At 43.0% G+C, this 19778-nt stretch overlaps 1 protein-coding gene across 2 annotated transcripts in view; it reads right to left on the reverse strand.

Moving 5' to 3' along the window:
- Positions 1-19778, reverse strand: part of prkar1b (protein kinase, cAMP-dependent, regulatory, type I, beta) — a 99449-nt gene that overhangs the window by 53594 nt on the left and 26077 nt on the right. Inside the window, exons 1-3 of one of the 2 annotated variants that reach the window (XM_015945602.3) lie at positions 9210-9346; positions 7726-7896; positions 953-1044 (exon numbers count right to left, since the gene is read on the reverse strand). In XM_015945602.3, coding sequence (XP_015801088.1) covers positions 953-1044; positions 7726-7896; positions 9210-9212 — 266 coding nt within the window. In that variant the 5' untranslated portion in view covers positions 9213-9346. Of the gene's footprint in view, positions 1-952; positions 1045-7725; positions 7897-9209; positions 9347-19778 lie in introns of those variants that run through there. The other variant, XM_015945601.3, reaches the window with a different exon arrangement.

Consider the following 19778-nt stretch of genomic DNA (forward strand, 5'->3'; position numbering starts at 1 on the left):
TTAAATCTATATCATGCATGGTTTCAAGAGTTGATGACAACAGCATTACACAGCCTGGCATGGCAAAAAGCTTTGAGTATATTAAAACCTGATGGCTTATCGTCTGTTGTCAGGTATTTTTTGTGATACATGAAATCTGCCACATCAGCCACCCAAGTATGTGGTTTTGCAAACTGTCTGCATCTATCACATGCTGTGACCAGCTCAAGGCTCATTCAGAGGCAGTGACATGCAATCAGAGGACTGCTCGCCTGTGCCAAGGGAGCATTGCATACTGTCAGCTGACAAAAGATTGGAAAAACCATGTTTTAGGTTTGGCCCGTGGAGGCTCTAGCCAACAGGAAAGCTCCAGTGTTTTCCTCTCCATGGAGGATAATGGATTCGCCCCGCCAATGAAACACTATTCCGACTGGCAGACAGACCCGCCAGCCACCTGAGAGTCTTTCCCACAATACCCCATCCACAGTCGGAGCTAGACTCAGCCATCACTGGAAATCTGGGGCAGATGTCAGAATGAAGAGAGGATGACTGAAGAAAGAAGGAATCTAAAAATGCAAGCAGATGCTTTTTAAAAAAAGAGGAATAGAAGAAACCGTCTTGAAAGATATTTACATAATTGTTTATTTCTGAGCTGTCTGTACATTACCACCCATTTCTAAATGTGCAACAGAATACGACTGTTCTCCGGGGTTACTATAGAAACCAGCAAAATACACAAACACACCCAGTTACCCCTTTCCCACCCCTAAACTTCTTTTCTACCACCTCTGCCCGTGTTCGGGCCCTCTCTTGGTGCCTCCCTAGACTCCAACACTGGCACACAGCGACAATGAGGGCAATAAAGTGGCCACAATAATCATAAGAGAATTTTACCACCTTATAAAGCACATATTGAAGTTCCTTGTATTATAAATCATTTAGGCTTCTTATAGAATATCACATGGCTTTGTACCTTCTCTCGTTGTCGTCCAGATGAGCAAACAGCACATTCTTAGATATGGCCTTAGCCAAGGCAGTCATGGTCTTGTAGTCTTTAGGAATCACCTGTGTAGACAAAGAAGTGATCACAGTGAAGAGGGCACAAAGTGCAGGTGGACACATGAAATAAACCCACACAAACGCATAATATAGCGGACATCAAAAGCAGGACATATTGAGTAATTAAAGAGCAGTACATTGGCAAACCCTGAAAGAAACATGCCACATGAGCATCTGTATATTTTAGGGAATGCCCATCTGTTCAAGGATAACACCAACAAAAAATAATCTCACCGACCATAAAAATTCACAAGAACCCTGAAATCATTCATAAAACATGCATTTTCATGTCTCCGACTGTGGTGTGTGTTCATGGAAACATCTCAACCCACAAGAAAGCAGCTGAAGGCAGAAGGCTGTCTTTATGAGTCCTTGAAGACAATTTACCCTCATTTGAACGCAGCACAGAAAAGGCAAATAATAATGAAAAGATAAAGGAGAAGAGTGTTTTATAAAAGCCATATCTGTAAAAAGAAACAGCGAGAAGGAGTTTGCGATCTTGTGCCTCATTCTGGGAGAAGGGGGGAGTTTAGGCTGTAATTAAGTTAAGGCAACAGATGTCTCCACATGAAGACAACCACACTGCACAGTGTACAATATGCACACAGATGCACGCACAGCCACATCACATATAAATGAGGAAGTTCTGAAGGTTTATCTGACTGTTTGACTACTCAGTGGTCAGAGAGAGAAATAGGCTGGTCAGGCCTGGAAACTCAACTCCTTAAAAATGTAGATTTTAGGTCAGCCTCCTACTAATCTTGTATAAAATCCAGCTCTCATGCTGTCACCTAGGAGATCTTCAAATGTCAGGACACCAACATCCAGCTTGCAAAAAGCATTTTCTAGCCAAGTTATGACTCAGTCTGTCCTGTTATCCAGTCCACGACGTTTAGATATTTGGCCAAAAGAAAAAAGGTAAGGAGTATGAGCTGACTGACAGGTGTCACCATTATTAAAATGCCCTGCAGTTTACAGCAAAGCCCTTTTCATTAGTTGAGCAGGGTGACTAATTGTTTATTCTACAAACTGCTGTTAGTGGAGTTTTTATTAAACATAAAATCAAATGTTCTTGAGCACTGGTTTTGCGTGAGTTTGTCCTAACCTCATCAAAAGTAAGAACATACAGTGCTGGGTCATTAAAGCAATAATGTGCTTTTATGCTCTAATTTTATTTAAACAGCCTGTGATTGGCTTTGGTGTTAGTGAACATGCAGTCATTTTGGTTTTTTCACATGCAAGTGATGTGGCTGTGTTTTGTTGAATGAGCATATCTGTGCATGCGACGAGGAAGGACCGTAAAATAAAGCTGATAGAGATGAAGGCCTTCTCTTTTTCTGTTTATAACATAAAGGCCTCAGTCCTAAAGAGCAAATGCACATCAGTGCAAGCACACCCACCTGGCACGCAGATAATGCTGTATGCTCCAGTGTCCATGCAATTACAGCATGGTGATGGGGGTTCATGCGTTATGCAAGGGAATCACAATTTAGTTATCTCAGAAAAAATGACTCCAACACGAGTACCTGTGTGTTCTTGTGATTGTGTGCAAAGTCTGTCGTGTTCTTCAAGCTAACAGATAATGAAATTAGGATATTGCAGTGTGCCAATCAAAACAAAATAAATAATTTGTCCCTCTTCACTGTCTGTGTGTGTTTGCAGATAAAACATTAAAAGTGATATTATTATGTATAATTCCAGTTAGAGCAATAAAAATAATATCCATCATTACATGGGATTCAGTTTTAATCATACAATTGCAGATTACTTATGTTGTAAAAGAAACTTTCCAATTCATGGCTGATTGGAGAATTCTTTGATTTCCAAAGAACAACAAATTTCATGTAATTCTCAAACATCCTTCCATTTTCATCCACTTATCCGGAGTCGGGTCGCGGGGGCAGTAGCCTAAGGCGAGAGGCCCAGACTTCCCTCTCCCCAGCCACTTGGGCCAGCTCTTCTGGGGGAATCCCAAGGCGTTCTCTGGCCAGGTGAGAGACAAAGTCCCTCCACCGTGTCCTGGGTCTACCTTTAGGTCTCCTCCCGGTTGGATGTGCCCAGAAAACCTCACCAGGGAGGCGTCCAGGAGGCATCCTGACCAGATGCCCGAGCCACCTCAACTGGCTCCTCTCGATGTGGAGGAGCAGCGGGTCTACTCCGAGCCCCTCCCGGATGACCGAGCTTCTCACCCTATCTCTAAGGGAGAGCCCAGCCACTCTTCTGAGAAAACTCATTTCGGCCGCTTGTATCTGCGATCTCGTTCTTTCGGTCACTTCCCAAAGGTCATGACCATAGGTGAGGGTAGAAAAGTAGATCGACCGATAAATCGAGAGCTTCACCTTCTGACTCAGCTTTCTCTTCACCACGACAGACTGGTACAATGCCCGCATCACTGCAGATGCAGCACCAATCCGCCTATCGATCTCACGCTCCAGTTTTCCCTCACTACTGAACAAGACCCCGAGATACTTAAACTCCTCCACTTGGGGCAGGACCTCATCCCTGACCCAGAGAAGCATTTAGAGGAGATGATTCTCATCCCAGCTGCTTCACACTCGGCTACGAACTGCTCCAGTGAAAGCTGAAGATCACGTTCTGATGAAGCCAACAGGACCACATCATCTGCAAAAAGCAGAGACCTGATCCTCAGGCCACCATAACGGATGCCCTCCACACCTTGGCTGCTCCTAGAAATCCTGTCCATAAAGGTTATGAACAGAATCAGTGACAAAGGGCAGCCTTGGCGGAGTCCAACTCTCACTGGGAATGAGCCCGACTTACTGCCAGCAATGCGGACCAAGCTCTGACACAGGTCATACAGGGACCCAACAGCCCGTATCAGAGAGCCTGGTACCCCATACTCCCGGTGTACCCCTCACAGCCCCCCCCCCCCCCCCCCCCCCCCGAGGGACGAGGTCAAACGCCTTCTCCAAATCCACAAAACACAGACTGGTTGGGCAAATTCCCACGCACCCTCCAGGATCCCCCTAAGGGTACAGAGCTGGTCCAGTGTTCCAGGGCCAGGACGAAAACCACACTGCTCCTCCTGAATCAGAGATTCAACAATCCGACGGACCCTCCTCTCCAGAACCTCTGAATAGACCTTACCAGGAAGGCTCAGAAGTGTGATCCCCCTGTAGTTGGAACACACCCTATGCCCCCCCCCCCCCCCTTTTTAAATAAGGGGACCACCACCCCGGTCTGCCAGTCCAGTGGGCCTGCCCCCGATGTCCACGCTATATTGCAGAGCCACATCAGCCAACACAGCCCCACAACATCCAGAGCCTTAAGGAACTCTGGGCGGATCTCATCCACCCCCGGAGCCTTGCCACAGAGGAGCTTTTTAACCACCTCAGTGACCTCAGCACCAGAGATTTGAGAAGCCAACCCAAAGTTCCCAGACTCTGCTTCCTCACTGGAAGACGTGTCTGTGGGATTGAGGAGGTCTTCGAAGTATTCTGCCCACCAATCCACAACGTCCTGAGTAGAGGTCAGCAGCACACCGTTCCCACTATAGAAAGTGTTGTTTGCGCACTGCTTCCCCCCCTGAGGTGCTGGATGGTGGACCAGAATCTCCTCGAAGCCGTACGGAAGTCTTGCTTCATGGTCTCACCGAACTCCTCCCATGCCCGGGATTTTGCCTTGGCGACCACCCGAGCCGCGTTCCGCTTGGACTGCCGGTACCCGTCACCTGCCTCTGGAGTCCCACAGGCCACGGAACACGGTCCATTCAGACCCGCCTCCCCAGAACATTTTGGAATTTCTGTCGGAGGTGGGAATTGAAGCTCCTTCTGACAGGAGACTCGGCCAGACGTTCCCAGCATGTTTGGGCCTGCCTGGTCTGACCGGCATCCTCCCCCACCATCTGAGCCAACTCACCACCAGGTAGTGGTCAGTTGACAGCTCCGCCCCTCTCTTCACCCGAGTGTCCAAGACATGCGGCCGCAGGTCAGATGAAACGACAACAAAGTCGATAATTGAGCTGCGGCCTAAGGTATCCTCACGGTCGTTGCCCACATGAGCGTTAAAAGTCCCCCAGCAGAACAAGGGAGTCACCGTAAGGAGCGCTTTCCAGCACCCCTCCAAGGTCTCCCAAAAGGGTGGGTAGTCTGAACTGTAGTTTGGTGCATAAGCACAGACCACAGTCCGAACCCGTCCCCCAACACATAGGCGGAGGGAGGCTACCCTCTCATTCACTGGGGTAAACCCCAATGTACAGGCACCAAGATGGGGGGGCAACTAGTACGCCCACCCCTGCTCGGCGCCTCTCAGTGGGAGCAACTCCAGAGTGGTAGAAAGTCCAAACCCTCTCAAGGAAACCAGTTCCAGAGCCAGAGCCATGCATTGAGGTGAATCCGACTATATCTAGTCGGAACCTCTCAACCTCACACACCAACTCAGGCTCCTTCCCCACCAGAGAGGTGACATTCCATGTGCCAAGAGCCAGCTTCTGTAGCTGAGGATCAGACCGCCAAGGTCCCCGCCCTCAACTACCACCCATCACACACTGCACCCAACCCCTTTGGCCCCTCCCACGAGTGGTGAGCCCATGGGAAGGGGAAGAGGGACCCACGTTTCCTCTTCGGGCTGTGCCCGGCCGGGCTCCATGGGTGAAAGCCCGGCCACCAGGCGCTCGCCAACGTGCCCCACCTCCAGGCCTGGCTCCAGAAGGGGGGCCCCGGTGACCCACGTCGAGGCGAGGGAACACGGTTTCCATTTATATAATTCATCATAAGAGGTCTTCGGGCTGCTCTTTGTCTGATCCCTCACCTGGGACCTGTTTGCCATGGGTGATCCTACCAGAAGCAGAAAGCCTCAGACAACTTAGCTCCTAGGGTCATTGAGACACTCAAACCCTTCCACCACGGTAAGGTGGCAGCCCAGGGAACAGCTTTGATCATTCCACAAAGTTTTCAGATTTATGAGAAAACTTAAAGTCTAAATTTGTTAACAAAGGCCTCATCAGCTACTTTCACTTCTCTGCATCAACCTCCTAATCCAAGTTAATCGTATTACACATGGTGGTGCAGTTGTTAGCACTGTTGCCTCGCAGCACGAAGGTTGCAGGTTCGAAACTCGACTGCGGCCTTTCTGCAGGGAGTTGCGTGTTCTCCCCATGCATGCGTGGGTTTCCTCCGGGTACTCCGGTTTCCCCCACAGATCACAACATGCCCTATAGGTTATAAATTGTAAGTCGCTTTGGATAAAAGCATCTGCCAAATAAATAAACATAAACATAAACACTGCTGGACCAAAAACAGGTCACACACTGATATTACAGTGGACCGCCTTTAGCTTTGATTACAGCACACAATCTCTGTGGCGTTGTTTTGATAAGCTTCTGCAATGTCTCAAGATTTATTTCCATGCTGTGTTGCATTCATGTTTCACCAAGATCTTGCATTGATGATGGTAGAGACTGACCGCTGCACAAACCTGTCTCCAGCACACCCCAAAGATTCTCAATGGGGTTATGGTCTGGACTCCATGATGGTCAATCAATGTGTGAATATGATGTCTTATGCTCCCTGAGCCACTCTTTCACTATCTGAGCCTGAGAAATCCTGACATTGTCATCTTGGAATATGCCCATGTCATCAGGGAAGATGGGATAACCTGGTCATTCAGCACATTCAGGTAGTCAGCTGACCTCATTCTTGGAGCACATCCTGTTGCTGAGCCTAGACCTGGCCAACTGTAGCAACCCCAGATCATAACACTGCCACCACAGCCTGGTACAGTAGGCACTAGGCATGAAGGGTGCATCACATCATGTGCCACTCTTCTTACCCTGATGCACCCATCATTCTGGAACAGGGTCAGTCTGGATTTATCAGTTTTTAATGATGCTTAGTTAAATCCAGGTGGCAACATTTTTGGGCCAGGCAGTGTATGAGGCTAATGAATTATTAAATGGTAAAATAAGAGATTTGCACAAAGAAGGCTGTCACAAGATCCATCAGGAAGCATGATGTCATCAGACTACCTTGAAAAATTGAAACTAGAATGATGAATGATTGCAGCTAAGGTTTTTAATTGAAGCAAAGTGCAAAGAAAATATTCATTATTTCAGTTTAAATCTTGATTTCTAAACACCTGCATCTTTGTTTTCTAAATTTCCTATTAAGACTAATGTCACTATGGAAATTAAGGAATCCTCTAAGTGAATCCAACTTTTGAGCAGTAACGTGTGGTTTATAAGACATTGATGCTCAAATGGAAAACAATATTGAGTCTTGTTATTTATGCTTTTGTCGTCCTCTCCTTTAACCACTGTAGTTTATGCAGGACTCAGCAGAGGCTCCAACTGACACAAAAACATTTCTGATGTCCTTGCCTCAATAAAATGGCTACCTGTTAGATTCTGAATTGATTTTTAGGTCTTACTTCTTACCTTAAAGCTATTTGCGTGCTTACCCTTGAATATATTAAACTCACTGACATCTGTCTGACACTCACAAATTATTTGCTGTAGACTCAGATAAGTGTGTAAGTATGTTTATTAACTGGAATCACAGATTTACACTGCCTGTCTCTAATCTGTCTAATGCTCATTTTGCATCCCTGCTTTCAGTAGGAGCCGAAGTACCAATTTTCTAGTAAAGAAAATATCAAATCTAATCTTTCTTTATGTTTTAGAGTATGAGAGATGGCGTTGAAAGCATTTCAGCTGAAGAGTTAACTGACCTTCCGAACGTAGCTGACAGCATCCTCCTCGGTGTACACTTCAGCGCTGACTCCTCCCCTGCGGCGACGGGCCTTGACAACAGGGTTTGGTGGAGGAGGAGAAACTTCATCATCATGTGAGTCTGACTGGCTGTTAGATTTCTGGCGTGCCATAATCTGCTTGCATTCTTCCTATAAAACAGAACCAAGACATTTTGAAAGATAAGATGTGCGTTTAACAAATAAAAAAGTAGCATTGGGAGAATAAAATAAAATAACAGAATCACAAGCTTCTTCAAACTTTGCCTTCACTCGTGAACAAGACCCGAAGATACTTAAACTCCTCCACAGTGGCAGGACCTCATCCCTGACCCGGAGAAGACAGTTGCTGGTGCTAAATTGTTTATTTAGGTTGGCCAAACTAATTCCCAGAGACAGATTGCCTGATTAAGAAAATGATTTGCTAGGTCTTTGCTTCACCAATTTTGACAATGGAAAGGACAATATACCTGCCCTTTAAATATTAATATTTTATTCCAAGTCAATGTGCAACTTCAATTAAAATATTAATTGCTCACAATCTCATCCTAGCATTTAGTTTTTTGCTAACTGCAACAAACACTTTAACTCTCTCTTGTGACTGAATGTGATGGATTCTGATCTCAGACAAGAAACACAAACTACACAAACTTATACATTTGCACAGAAGTCAAAGAACCAAAAAATGCTTCAGGACGCAAAATCTCACATTGTCGCAACTTTTACATGATCCTGAACCGGGAGGAACACAGCCTGCACACACACACACACACACACACACACACACACACACACACACACACACACACACACACACACACACACATGCACTCTTTATCTCTCTCTCTCTCGCTCATTCTCTCTCTCTCTCTCTCTCTCTCTCTCTCTCTCTCTCTCTCTCTCTCTCTCTCTCTCTCTCTCTCTCTCTCTCTCTCTCTCTCTCTCTCTCTCTCTCTCTCTCTCTCTCTCTCTCTCTCTCTCTCTCTCTCTCTCTCTCTCTCTCTCTCTCTCTCTCTCTCTCTCTCTCTCTCTCATTTTCTTTTATTCTCTCACACAAACACACACACACGCGTACGTGCGTGCGTGCACACACACACACACACACATAGTATTACACTTACTAACTTCACCAACACATGCATGGGCAGACTGCAGGGGGAGATGAGAGCTCACACACTCAGCTAAATTAAAACAGCAATGTCTGCAATCAGGTAGCATGCTGCATCCTGAAAATAGCTCAATTAAACACTTGCATCCGATCATGAATCTTTCAACACAAATAGCATGCCAGAGTCACTGACTCACGTTGCTAGCATACTGCTGAAAAATAGAAATTATCACACGGATTCACAGACTAACTCAAACTCTCCCAAAATTCTCAATCTGTCACTAAAACAGAAAGCTGCTGAAACAGGTTAGCTCCTTGAGGCTAACCCCAGGCTAAGTTTGTAATCAGAGTTGTTTACCATGGCATGTAGGGCCCCCGGTCAGGCCTGCTGCGTGTCCCTCAGCCTTTCAGAGGCACCAGGCATTGAGTCAAGCTGTGTGTGTCCAAGACAGCAAGGGTATCAACACACATAAACTCCCATTTCACACACACCTGACACACATGCCAGTGAGCATCAGCATCCTCCTATTTAAACACAGAATGTAGGCAGATAATCCAAGCTGATGTATGAGACAAGGAGAAGAAGTGGCAAAGCGTCTCCAATCCCCACGACACAGCAGTACGAGTCTACTGATGAAAACACTGATGGCAGCAAAAAGCCCGTCTCTCCATCGCTGCTGCACAACTCCGTGTCGCTGCTTCCTACCCTCTGTCTGACTCTCTCTCTCACACTCACAATCAGGTGGCGCAATGAGCAGGCTCCTCTTGCTACCCTCCGTCACTATGACAACTGGGCACTGTGAGCATCATAAGTTTGATCAGAAAGCAACTGTGGCTCACACACACTTACACTCGTGCACAGCAGTTCTGACACCTGTTTACAGGCTGCCTTTCCTGCCAGCACCCCCTCAAACATCCAAGTGAATAATCAGTGAACAGAGCGGAAAACATCACCCTCCTCAGCATGGACTTCTGTTCTGACCAAATGGTGTGTCTGGATGTCGTGTATTACTGATCAGATCCAAACAAAACTGCTTGAATCTCAGACATTTTTCACTAATCTTTATTCTGTGCACATGATTTCTTCTTGTCATGTTCTGCGTCTCCCTCATGTGTCCCCTTGTGTTCCTCATGTGTCTCCTTGTCTGCGTTCCCCCATGTGCCTCCTTGTGTTCCCCAGCCCCCTCCAGGTTCTCTCTAGGTTTCCCTCACGTTTTCCTTAGTCACCACACTTATCATTAGGTTTCCGTTATGTTTGGATTATTTAGTCAGTATCTCCCTTTGGTTCATTTATGCTTCTTCCCCAGTTTAGGTCTGGTTTCCTCCCCTACTCCGTTCTGCTCCTCCTCTCTGTTTTTAGTCTCACCTCTGTCCAATTCCCTTAATCACCCAACCCCTGTGTATATAACCCTGTCTGGGTCTCAGTGTGTTGTCAGTTCATTGTCTTGTGTCAGCGTTGCCTTGTCCTCTACAGACCTATAGATCCTGGCTCATGAGTGAGCTTTTGTTTTTTTGTCTTTAGAACTTTAGATATTTATGCTTAGAGTCCTGCAGTTTTGTTTTTCCTAATAAAATGATTTTTATTTTATACAACCTCTCCTGCCTTGAGGTGTGCAGTGTTATGCGCTTTGGGTCCAATCCTCCTGCGCTCGCAGCGTGACACCTCTAAGTTCAAAGGGTCAGTAACCACGTGAAGATCTGGGTCAAGCCTTCACAGTGTTGTGCCTGCACATACTGCAGCATGTTTTCTGCTATTCTGCAAGTTTAAAATAGTCAACAATGGAGGTTTTTTTCATTTTAAAATATAAACAATTCAGACACCCAGCATTTTTAGGCCTTTTAACAATGAATTAAAAAATAAAAGTAGTCTGCTTTTGCTGCTATGTTGTTATAAAAGGTATTCCTCATTTAAAACCCTGCTTCCCTTCCATCCTGTTTTCTATCCTCTGCTCTCCCTGCGTCATCAGCAGCTGCTGTGTGCCAGACAGAGAGGACAGGCTAGGAGAAACACGAGAGGAGAACGAGGACAAGAGCATAAGCTGCACAAAAAGGCTCTTTTCAAAGTAGACTTTCATTAGCGACTCTGTGTCAGAGATGAGAGAGAAAAGACGAGACAACTCAATCCCACACAGGCTCCATCTGGATAGAGTTGCTGTTATTACTAAAAAATCATTATCAGTTCCATTTTGAACTAATTTATGAATTTAGAGTTTTATTAAAATGGATTCTCTCTTCCTGAACCAATTAACACAAAGTAAACAAGTTATGACTCATTTGAATTCAACCAGCCGGAGCACGCTTTCGTGTTTAGTACAAACGCATCAAAGCCAGAAAAACAATTAGTCTCAACCTGAAATCACGTCATCAAAATTATTTGAGTTAAGTTTATTTCTAATTTCAGTTAAGAGGAAAACATCCTTTAGCAGTTACCTTACCTAGCCCTCATCCAGTGACACGGACAGTTTCACCTTCCATCACAGCAGCTAAGGTATGCAAGTGACCCAAAAACAACACAGTACCACACACACACACACACACACACACACACACACACACACACACACACACACACACACACACACACACACACACACACACACACACACACACACACACACACACACACACACACACACACACACAGGTAATGAAGCATGCAGAGCTGATCCACCAGCTAGAGCTAACAGTCTACTCATCACTCTTCCACACCATTAAAGCACAACAATGGACATTATGTTCACTGCTGTATTGGGTCTGACGGTGCTGTAAATGTTTATTTTACGTTTTGTTTTTGCACACATCAAAACCTGCCTCCACTATGTGTATTGATTCTCTAAACTTCATTTACAAATCCACCTGAATTTGCAAGAACCATCACTGTGCTCTAACAAAGCGAGTAACTGATTCTTCTTGTGGATGAACAGATGGAGGTAGCTAAGAACTAGCTGACTAGATTTTCTAACATTGCACAGGCTAGTTAACTTCATCAACAACTTTATTTTATCAACTTACAAGAGAAATAATTTCTGCACCTGGTTTAGAACATTGTTGTTTCTGTACATATCTTGTTTCTTACACAAACATCAAAGTTCTGGAGGAAAGTCAAGGATGCATCGGGCAGATGGGAGAAGACAAAGAAGGACCACCATGGAATGAGGAGCCAGGGGTCTGATATACCTGTGGGACCCCCCAAAAGGGAGGAGGAGGTTTAGCTTCGGGTCAATGCGTGCCACCCTAAGTGATTTGACAAACTGCCTCAGTTTCAGCGTGGTGGTGACAAGTGAGCTCAGAGTATGGAGACACTAATTACACTTGTGCTGTAACTTTGATAACAAAAGTAGGTGCAAAGTCACTTGTGATCCTAACATCAACAGAAATGTCTGGGCCTGTCGCACTAAAAAGATCTATGCATATACCACTGGCATTTTTATAGACTCGTTTTATGCAGAGAATAAAAGGCAGACAGGCACCAAGTAAATTCAAATATCAAATTATAAGGAAGGGGAGATCATCTGAAGTATAATTTCCTTCCAAACATTTTCAGCACTCAATAAACAACAAAGTCTTGTGTCGAGTTGTCTATCATAGATTTGTTATGATAGATCCTGGTGACAGCTGAATGGCTGCCAATGCAGAATGTCTTCTCATCTTACACGAGAATAGAAGACGGCAGCAGATCGACAGACATGGCTCTATGATAAAATTAAAGGAATCCCACAAACAAAGCAGATGCAGCATGTTTTATGGCGCGGCATTAATCCATACCGAACTTCAGAGCCATGCAGTATAGGGCTGCACAATAAATCGCAAATGTATCATCATCACAATTCAATTTTATTTACATAGCGCCAAATCACGACAAGAGTCGTCTCAAGGCACTTCACATAATGAACATTCCAATACAGGTCAGTTCATTAAGCCAATCAGAAAAAAAGTTTCCTATATGAGGAACCCAGCAAATTGTATTAAGTCACTGACTAGTGTCAGTGACTTGATGATGCAATCCTCATACTAAGCAAGCATTTAGTGACAGTGGAGAGGAAAACTCCCTTTTAACAGGAAGAAACCTCCAGAGGATCCTGGCTCAGTATAAGCAGCCATCCTCCACGACTCACTGGGGATGGAGAAGACAAGAGCACACACACACACAAACACACACACACACACCATATATACCAAGTAATGTGTCTATGGTTACATTGTGATTTCCTAGTAAATATTCTATTTGGTGAGACATAAACTTTATTGTATTTATCCTAGTGAATCTATAATTAAACAGGTAAACTAGTAGTAGCACATCCAACGTCAAGGAAAGTAAAATGTTTTTATCAGGAGAGGGAGAATGTTTAAGAGGTTAGCAACAGTGTTCAAGACGATGGCCCCCTCCATGAGGGCACCACAGCTCAGCAGAACAACATTGAACACCATTTTAGCTTCTTCTGGTGAGAAAAACATTTAGAGAAAAATATAAAGTTAACAACTGAAATTGCAGGAAATAATACAGTTAAAGAGCAGATTGTAGAAGAAAGTAGTAGAGTGTGATAAGTGGTCAGTGTGTCCTCCAGCAGTCTAACCCATAACTACAGAGATAACCCAGCCTTTTAGATGGAGGCATGTTGGAGGCATGTTGGAGGCGGGGCAAGGGAGAGCCGTCTTTACCGACTGTACACTCCACCTCCCTCTTCTCCCCCACTTATCCAGATCTAGGCTAACACCAGATTTTAACCATAGGCCCTATCAAACAAAAATGATTTAAGCCTATAGTCTTAAAAGTAGACAAGGCGTCTGCCTCATGGACTAAAGCTGGGAGTTGTTTCCATAAGAAAGGAGCCTGATAACTTAAAGATCTGCATCCCATCCTATTTTTAGATATTCTGGGAACCACCAGTAGACCTGCAGTCTGAGAGCGAAGTGCTCGGTTAGGAACATATGGAACAATCAGATCACTGATGTATGATGGAGCTTGATTATTAAGAGCTTTATATGTGAGAAGGAGGATCTTAAAATCTATTCTGAATTTAACAGGCAGCCATTGTAAGGGTAGCTAAGGCAGGAGAGATATGATCTCTCTTTTTAATTCTCATCAGAACTCTAGCTGCAGCATTTTGGACAAGCTGAAGACTTTTAACTACATTCTGTGGACTTCCTGGGAGGAATGAATTACAGTAACCCAGTCTTGATGTAATAAATGCATGAAATAGTTTTCAGCATCACTCCTGGAAAGGATGTCTCTAATCTTAGCAATGTTCCGAAGGTGGAAAAAGGAAATCCTACAAACCTGTTTAACGTGGGATTTGAATGACATGTCCTGGTCAAAGATAACACAAAGGTTCCTTACTTTGTTCTCTGAGACTAATTTAATGCCATTCATTGCCAGTGATTGACTAAGCAATTTCCTTTTCTGAATTTAGGGTCCAAAGATGAGAACGTCAGTCTTGTCTTGATTTAAAAGCAAAAAGTTTAGAGTCATCCAATTTTTTATGTCTTCAAGACAAGCCTGTAATCTAACTAACCGATTAGGTTCATCAGGGTTAATGGATAAATATAACTGAGTATCGTCAGCATAACACTGGAAGTTTACCCCATGCTGTCTAATGATTTTACAGGGGACACAATACAATATATTACAATATATCATATATATTAGGGCTGCACAATATTAGGAAAACCTGCGATATTCGATAACAGTGCTTAATATTGCGATATCGATATTAATCACGATAAATGAACAAATACTAAAGTATGCAGTGTTGATGTCATCTGGCATGTGACGTCTGCTCTGAGTTCAAAGCAAACAAAAACTAATGCATGAATTCCATTACAACATAACATTTTTATTGCAAAAATATGCAGCTGCACCTGCTACTGTATTAGCAGCTGCACCTGCTACTGTATTAGCAGCTAAACAACAAACTGCATGCATGCAGTTTCTCAGTGACTTTAAAACATCACCACCACCATAAAACTTTTTCTGATGCTCCAAATGCAGAAAAACATCCCTTACCAGGGTTTTTTGAATGAATTAAAAAAATCTGAAAATAATTTTAAATGTTAAATAAAAGTTAACATCACTTAAATGCAACAGCAAAGTCTCTCATTGCTAATGAGCATTTTCTCCACTTATGTGGTTATGATATAAGGCTGTTGCTGCAATTGGGAAGTGAACTGTGCTGGGCCAAACTAGGAGAATACTAAGATTTTCTGAGGGAAAGAGAAAAACAATTGTCTACCTTTCAGAAGAGGAACTGGCAAAAAAAAACTACATGGAAAATATGTGAAAACGTTTGTTTTTAACCCCAAATTGAACAAGTTTACCTAGATCTTAAAAAGCAGCTCAGATGATGAAACTGCAACTATGATTCTGATAACAAGCTAACAAATTGAACTAGCTCCTCTAAGATAACCAGCTAGCAGAGCTTCTGACTGACAGTTTATGTGCAGCAAATCAACTATCCTGATTAACAAGGTTATAAAAGCTCATAAATGAAAAATCACTTTGATGTGTGGGGGAACTTTTCCAGGCCCTCTTTAGCAGGGTGGGACTGGGAGGAGAGTGCTGTAGCCTTTTAGCTGGAAGCTAACCGGAGCCTGGGGCTAACATCACCACCCGGAGGAACACTAGCGACATGAAGGTGGGTTGGTTCACCGGCACGTGTCGGAGTCAGCCCGGTTATTATCAGCTGCTTAACGACGCAGAGCGGACTCACGTTCACGTTTGAAAGCAGCGCTGATTCCAGAAACCTCAGCACAAAGTGCGTTCGTTAATCTGAGCCAGCATGACGAACAAGGGAACGGCACCGCTAATAAGGGTCTACGTAGGGGGCAGGCGTATTACGTGAACGGACCCATCTGATTGGCCGCATATCAGAAGGGCTACATTTGATTGGTTAAATAATACTGTCGCGTAAAAAACAGAGCTGGTTTACAAAAAGTTGATGTATGACACGGATGGAAATGTTTGAACCAAACATTTATCGCCGTTTTTGACGTGCTTTGCGATGGGCCTATCGCACGTCCTGTTATCGCGGTGACGATAAGTTTTCGATATATTGTGCAGCCCTAATATATATACAGGAGAAATTGTCAAATGACATAAAACCAATTAAAAAGAATAATTAAATTAAACCAATATAACTAAGTAAAATCACTAAATGCTAATCCACAGATTTAAAATAGAACAATAGAAAGAAAGAAAACAAAGTATGAGTGAATTCTTTATGGTTTAGGAGTTGAAAGCCAGGGAGAAGTAGTATGTTTTCAGGCATGATTTAAAAGCGGGGACAGAGAACGTCTGACCTGAAAAGGTAGTAAGTTCCGAAGCTTTGGGGCACAGAAAGAAAAAGCCCTTTCCCCACTGGTCTTCAAATGTGCCTTAGGGATGGTGAGGAGGAGCTGATCTACAGACCTAAGAGCACGAGGAGGGTGGCAGAAATGGAGGAGTTTGCTTAGATAGGGAGGGGCCTGATTTGAATATAAAAAGCAACATTTTGAAATCCTAAATTGAACGGGCAACCAATGGAGTGATTTAAATATGGGTTAAGGCACATGTGTCAGACACAAGGCCCACGGGCCACATCTGGCCCGCGGAGCATTTTTATGTAGCCCGCGAGATAAATATCAAAAATATATTAAAACTGGCCCGCTGGCCAATTTTACCGCAAAGACTGCAACTCCCATGATGCTTTGCGGTGTTACCGCGGAACCGAAGCGCCCCCTCCTTTGTGTTTTTTCCAGCGTCTGCTGCCGGTGTCTGCAGCTCTGCTGTCTCGGACAAACTAAACACTCCTCTCACTCAGCGTGGAGTTTACTCAGCTATTTTCCGACGTCGAAGCCCAGAAACAGAGAATTTAACTAGTCAAAAATGTGTTCACGGCTGAAAGAGAAAGTTTTCCAACTAACTTCCAGACAGAGCTGATATAACTCCAGCGAGCAGCGACAAGCTCAAATCAGCATGGCTCTGTGGCTGCTGTAGTTTTTATTTTCCCTCCCCGACACACAACTAGGTGGTCAAGCTGCTCAGACGCTCTCCATGTTCACCAGCACAAACCTATATGAGCACCTGTTGTCATCTAATGTTGTCATTATTATGATGAAGATGATCAAAACAGCAGGAGTCTCCTCCTCAGCTGAGAGCTCCTCAACCCTATGATGCAGGTATGTGGCTGGAACAGGTGAGCGTCACAGAAAATCAGTGCAGCAAACTGAGCTTTAAAAATTTAGGTTTTATGCTCTTTTTCTGCTCCAAAACATGAAAGTTAACAGGTGAGATATTGCATTTTCATTTAAGATAAAATGATATTTTTATTTTGTTGTTGATCCGTGAGAAAAGATTTAACCTACAGTAAAACAGGAACTGGAAAGGCTGCAGATAGATGAATAGAATAGAAAATCCCTTTATTGTTCCTCAGTGGGGAAAGCTAGATGTTACAGAAGCGATGACACTTATTATAGGAGAAAAAAAGGAAAATAAAAAACAAGAAAAATGAATAAACAACAAGAAAACATAAATCCTGAATAGATTTTAAAAATGCTGAATATACCACAAGTAATGAATACCACTGATGAGTTTTATTTAAAATTGACTTGCTCGTTTGTAATTTGGTTATTCCACATTCAGTGTTAATGCCAAAATAAGTTTGGTTCCAAATTAAAAGGTTCAAATTTGCATTTATGTTGGTAAAGAAAATGTGCAAATTTGCCATCACTTTTTCAAAAAATATTAAGTTTGGCCCGCAACTTCGTCCCAGATTTTCATTTCGGCCCCGTGTGAGTTTGAGTTTGACACCCCTGGGTTAGGGTAAGTTCAGGTGGCTGAATTGCTTTAACATTGTCAGGACTAAATCAATTTCCTCTGTTTTAGAATCATTCAGATGAAGAAAGTTTTTGGACAGCCTTTCTTTGACATCATGAAGAAAATCAGAGGTTTAGTGGAGTCAGTGGGCTTAAGCGAAAAGTAGATTTGGCAGTCGTCTGTATATAAGTGATATGAAACAAAGGTTGCAGATAGATCCAGAAGTACCAGAATCATGTGGTACCCTGAATCCAAAGCCAGAAAGATGTCATTAACACACGTACGTGAGCAGTATCAGTGCTACACAGGTGTCTAAACCCAGACCAAAAAATGTCCATTACTTGATGGTCATTTACATGTAGTAACTGCTCATGCACGGCTTTTGTCAAGAACCTTTGATAAAAATGGTCATTTGGAAATTGGATGGAGATTAGAGAAAACAGTGGGATCAAGACCAGGTTTTTTTCAAAATCGGCCGAACAGCACGTTTGAAGACTCGAGGAACTTCAGCCAAGGTCAAATTGCCATTAATAATGTCCAGCACATTTTGGCCAGTCAAAGGAAGCACATCTTTTAGGAAATGAGGTGTATGGAACTAGGATTGGGACAATATTACATTTAAATTGTCCCAAGTTTTGTAACTTGTAATATGTTTTGTAACTGTGACTTTTGTTTTGTACATGTAATTCATTTTTTGTAAGACAAAACTTTCCTTTTGTAACAGGTAACTTTAGTTTTGTAGCATGTAATTCTCATTTTGTAACATGTAACTTTGGTACGTAATATGAAACTTTTATTTTGTAACTTGGGAGAAAAAATCCATGTACAAGTTTCAAATTACAACTTTAAAAACACAAATCTCAGTCTACAGTTACAAAACTCAAGTCTACAAACATTTTGTCCCATTTTGTCCCAATTCTAGCCTGCTTCCAACAGGAATTGTCTTCGACATCCAATACTTATGATTGGCTGGTCAGACAAAGCCTGTCATTGGTTCTTTGGGAAGGAAGCAAGAATTGTAGACTTGAGTTTTGTAACTGAAGACTGAGATGTGTGTTTTGAGAGTTGTGATTTGAAACTTGTACATTAATTGTTTTCTGAAAGTTACAAAATGAAAGTTTCATGTTTCGTGCGAATGTTGTGTTACAAAACAAAAGTTACATATTACAAAACAAGAATAACATGCTACTAAACGAAAGTTACAGTTACAAAACATGTTACAGGTTACAAAGCTTGGTACAAGATAATATTGTCCCAATCCTAGTTCCATAAAGAGCCAAAGGGTTTCATAGTAGCAATTTTTTTTCCAGACAGGACTGAGAAATGGGTTTAAAACAGTTGAATGGTCAATGGGTGAAAATGACAGGAACGGGAACATGGGAAGGAGTGGTGGGCTCTTAAAGGTTAGATGGACGGCACTTCATTTGGGTGGCTAGAAAACACCAGAGTTAGCTTTGTTTTGCTCTTTCTGCCAATTCTGCTTTTCCCGGTATCCACTCAGCCTTTTCTTGTTCGTTTTCCTTTTTTCTTTCCTCACATCTTTTGTTCACAATTTATGCTTTTCCCATTTTTTACGATATTTTGTAGTCATTTTAAAATTTCTTCATTTTAGATTTTTTTTGTGTTCTTCATTTCAGTATTTATTTATTGCAAATCATATCATCAATGCAATATTAATCACTGTTACAGTGAATCGCAGGATTTCCTAATCTTGTGCTGTCCTAATGCAGAAATTAAGTGACATGCAGAACTTTAGAGACATGTACAAAGATGCCGCTACGTCACCTCTTTAGAGCGTGCTGCTGTGCCTGACAGCTAGTTATCCTCTCTGCAATGATGCAATGTCTTAAACGAGGATCAGAAATAATAAGCTTAAGTCCAAGATATTAGTGTCTTTCAGAAAGCAGTAACAGAAATTAATAAATATAACGATTCAAATGTAGTTTCAATTTTAAAAAAAACAAAGGCAGTTCTGTTTTTGTTTGAGGCTCTTTTAACGTTTTATCTCTCTCTCTCTCTTGTTATAATTAGCAGAAAGCGCCCTTTGTTCCTAATGATCACAGGGTTATCATAAGCTTGTCTCATGTGGTACTCCTGGCTTATTTTAGCTTCATTCTTGAGCCGTCTTTTCATACC

The sequence above is a fragment of the Nothobranchius furzeri genome, chromosome 12 (assembly GCF_043380555.1).
Source record: "Nothobranchius furzeri strain GRZ-AD chromosome 12, NfurGRZ-RIMD1, whole genome shotgun sequence".
NCBI classification, from domain to species: Eukaryota; Metazoa; Chordata; class Actinopteri; order Cyprinodontiformes; family Nothobranchiidae; genus Nothobranchius; species Nothobranchius furzeri.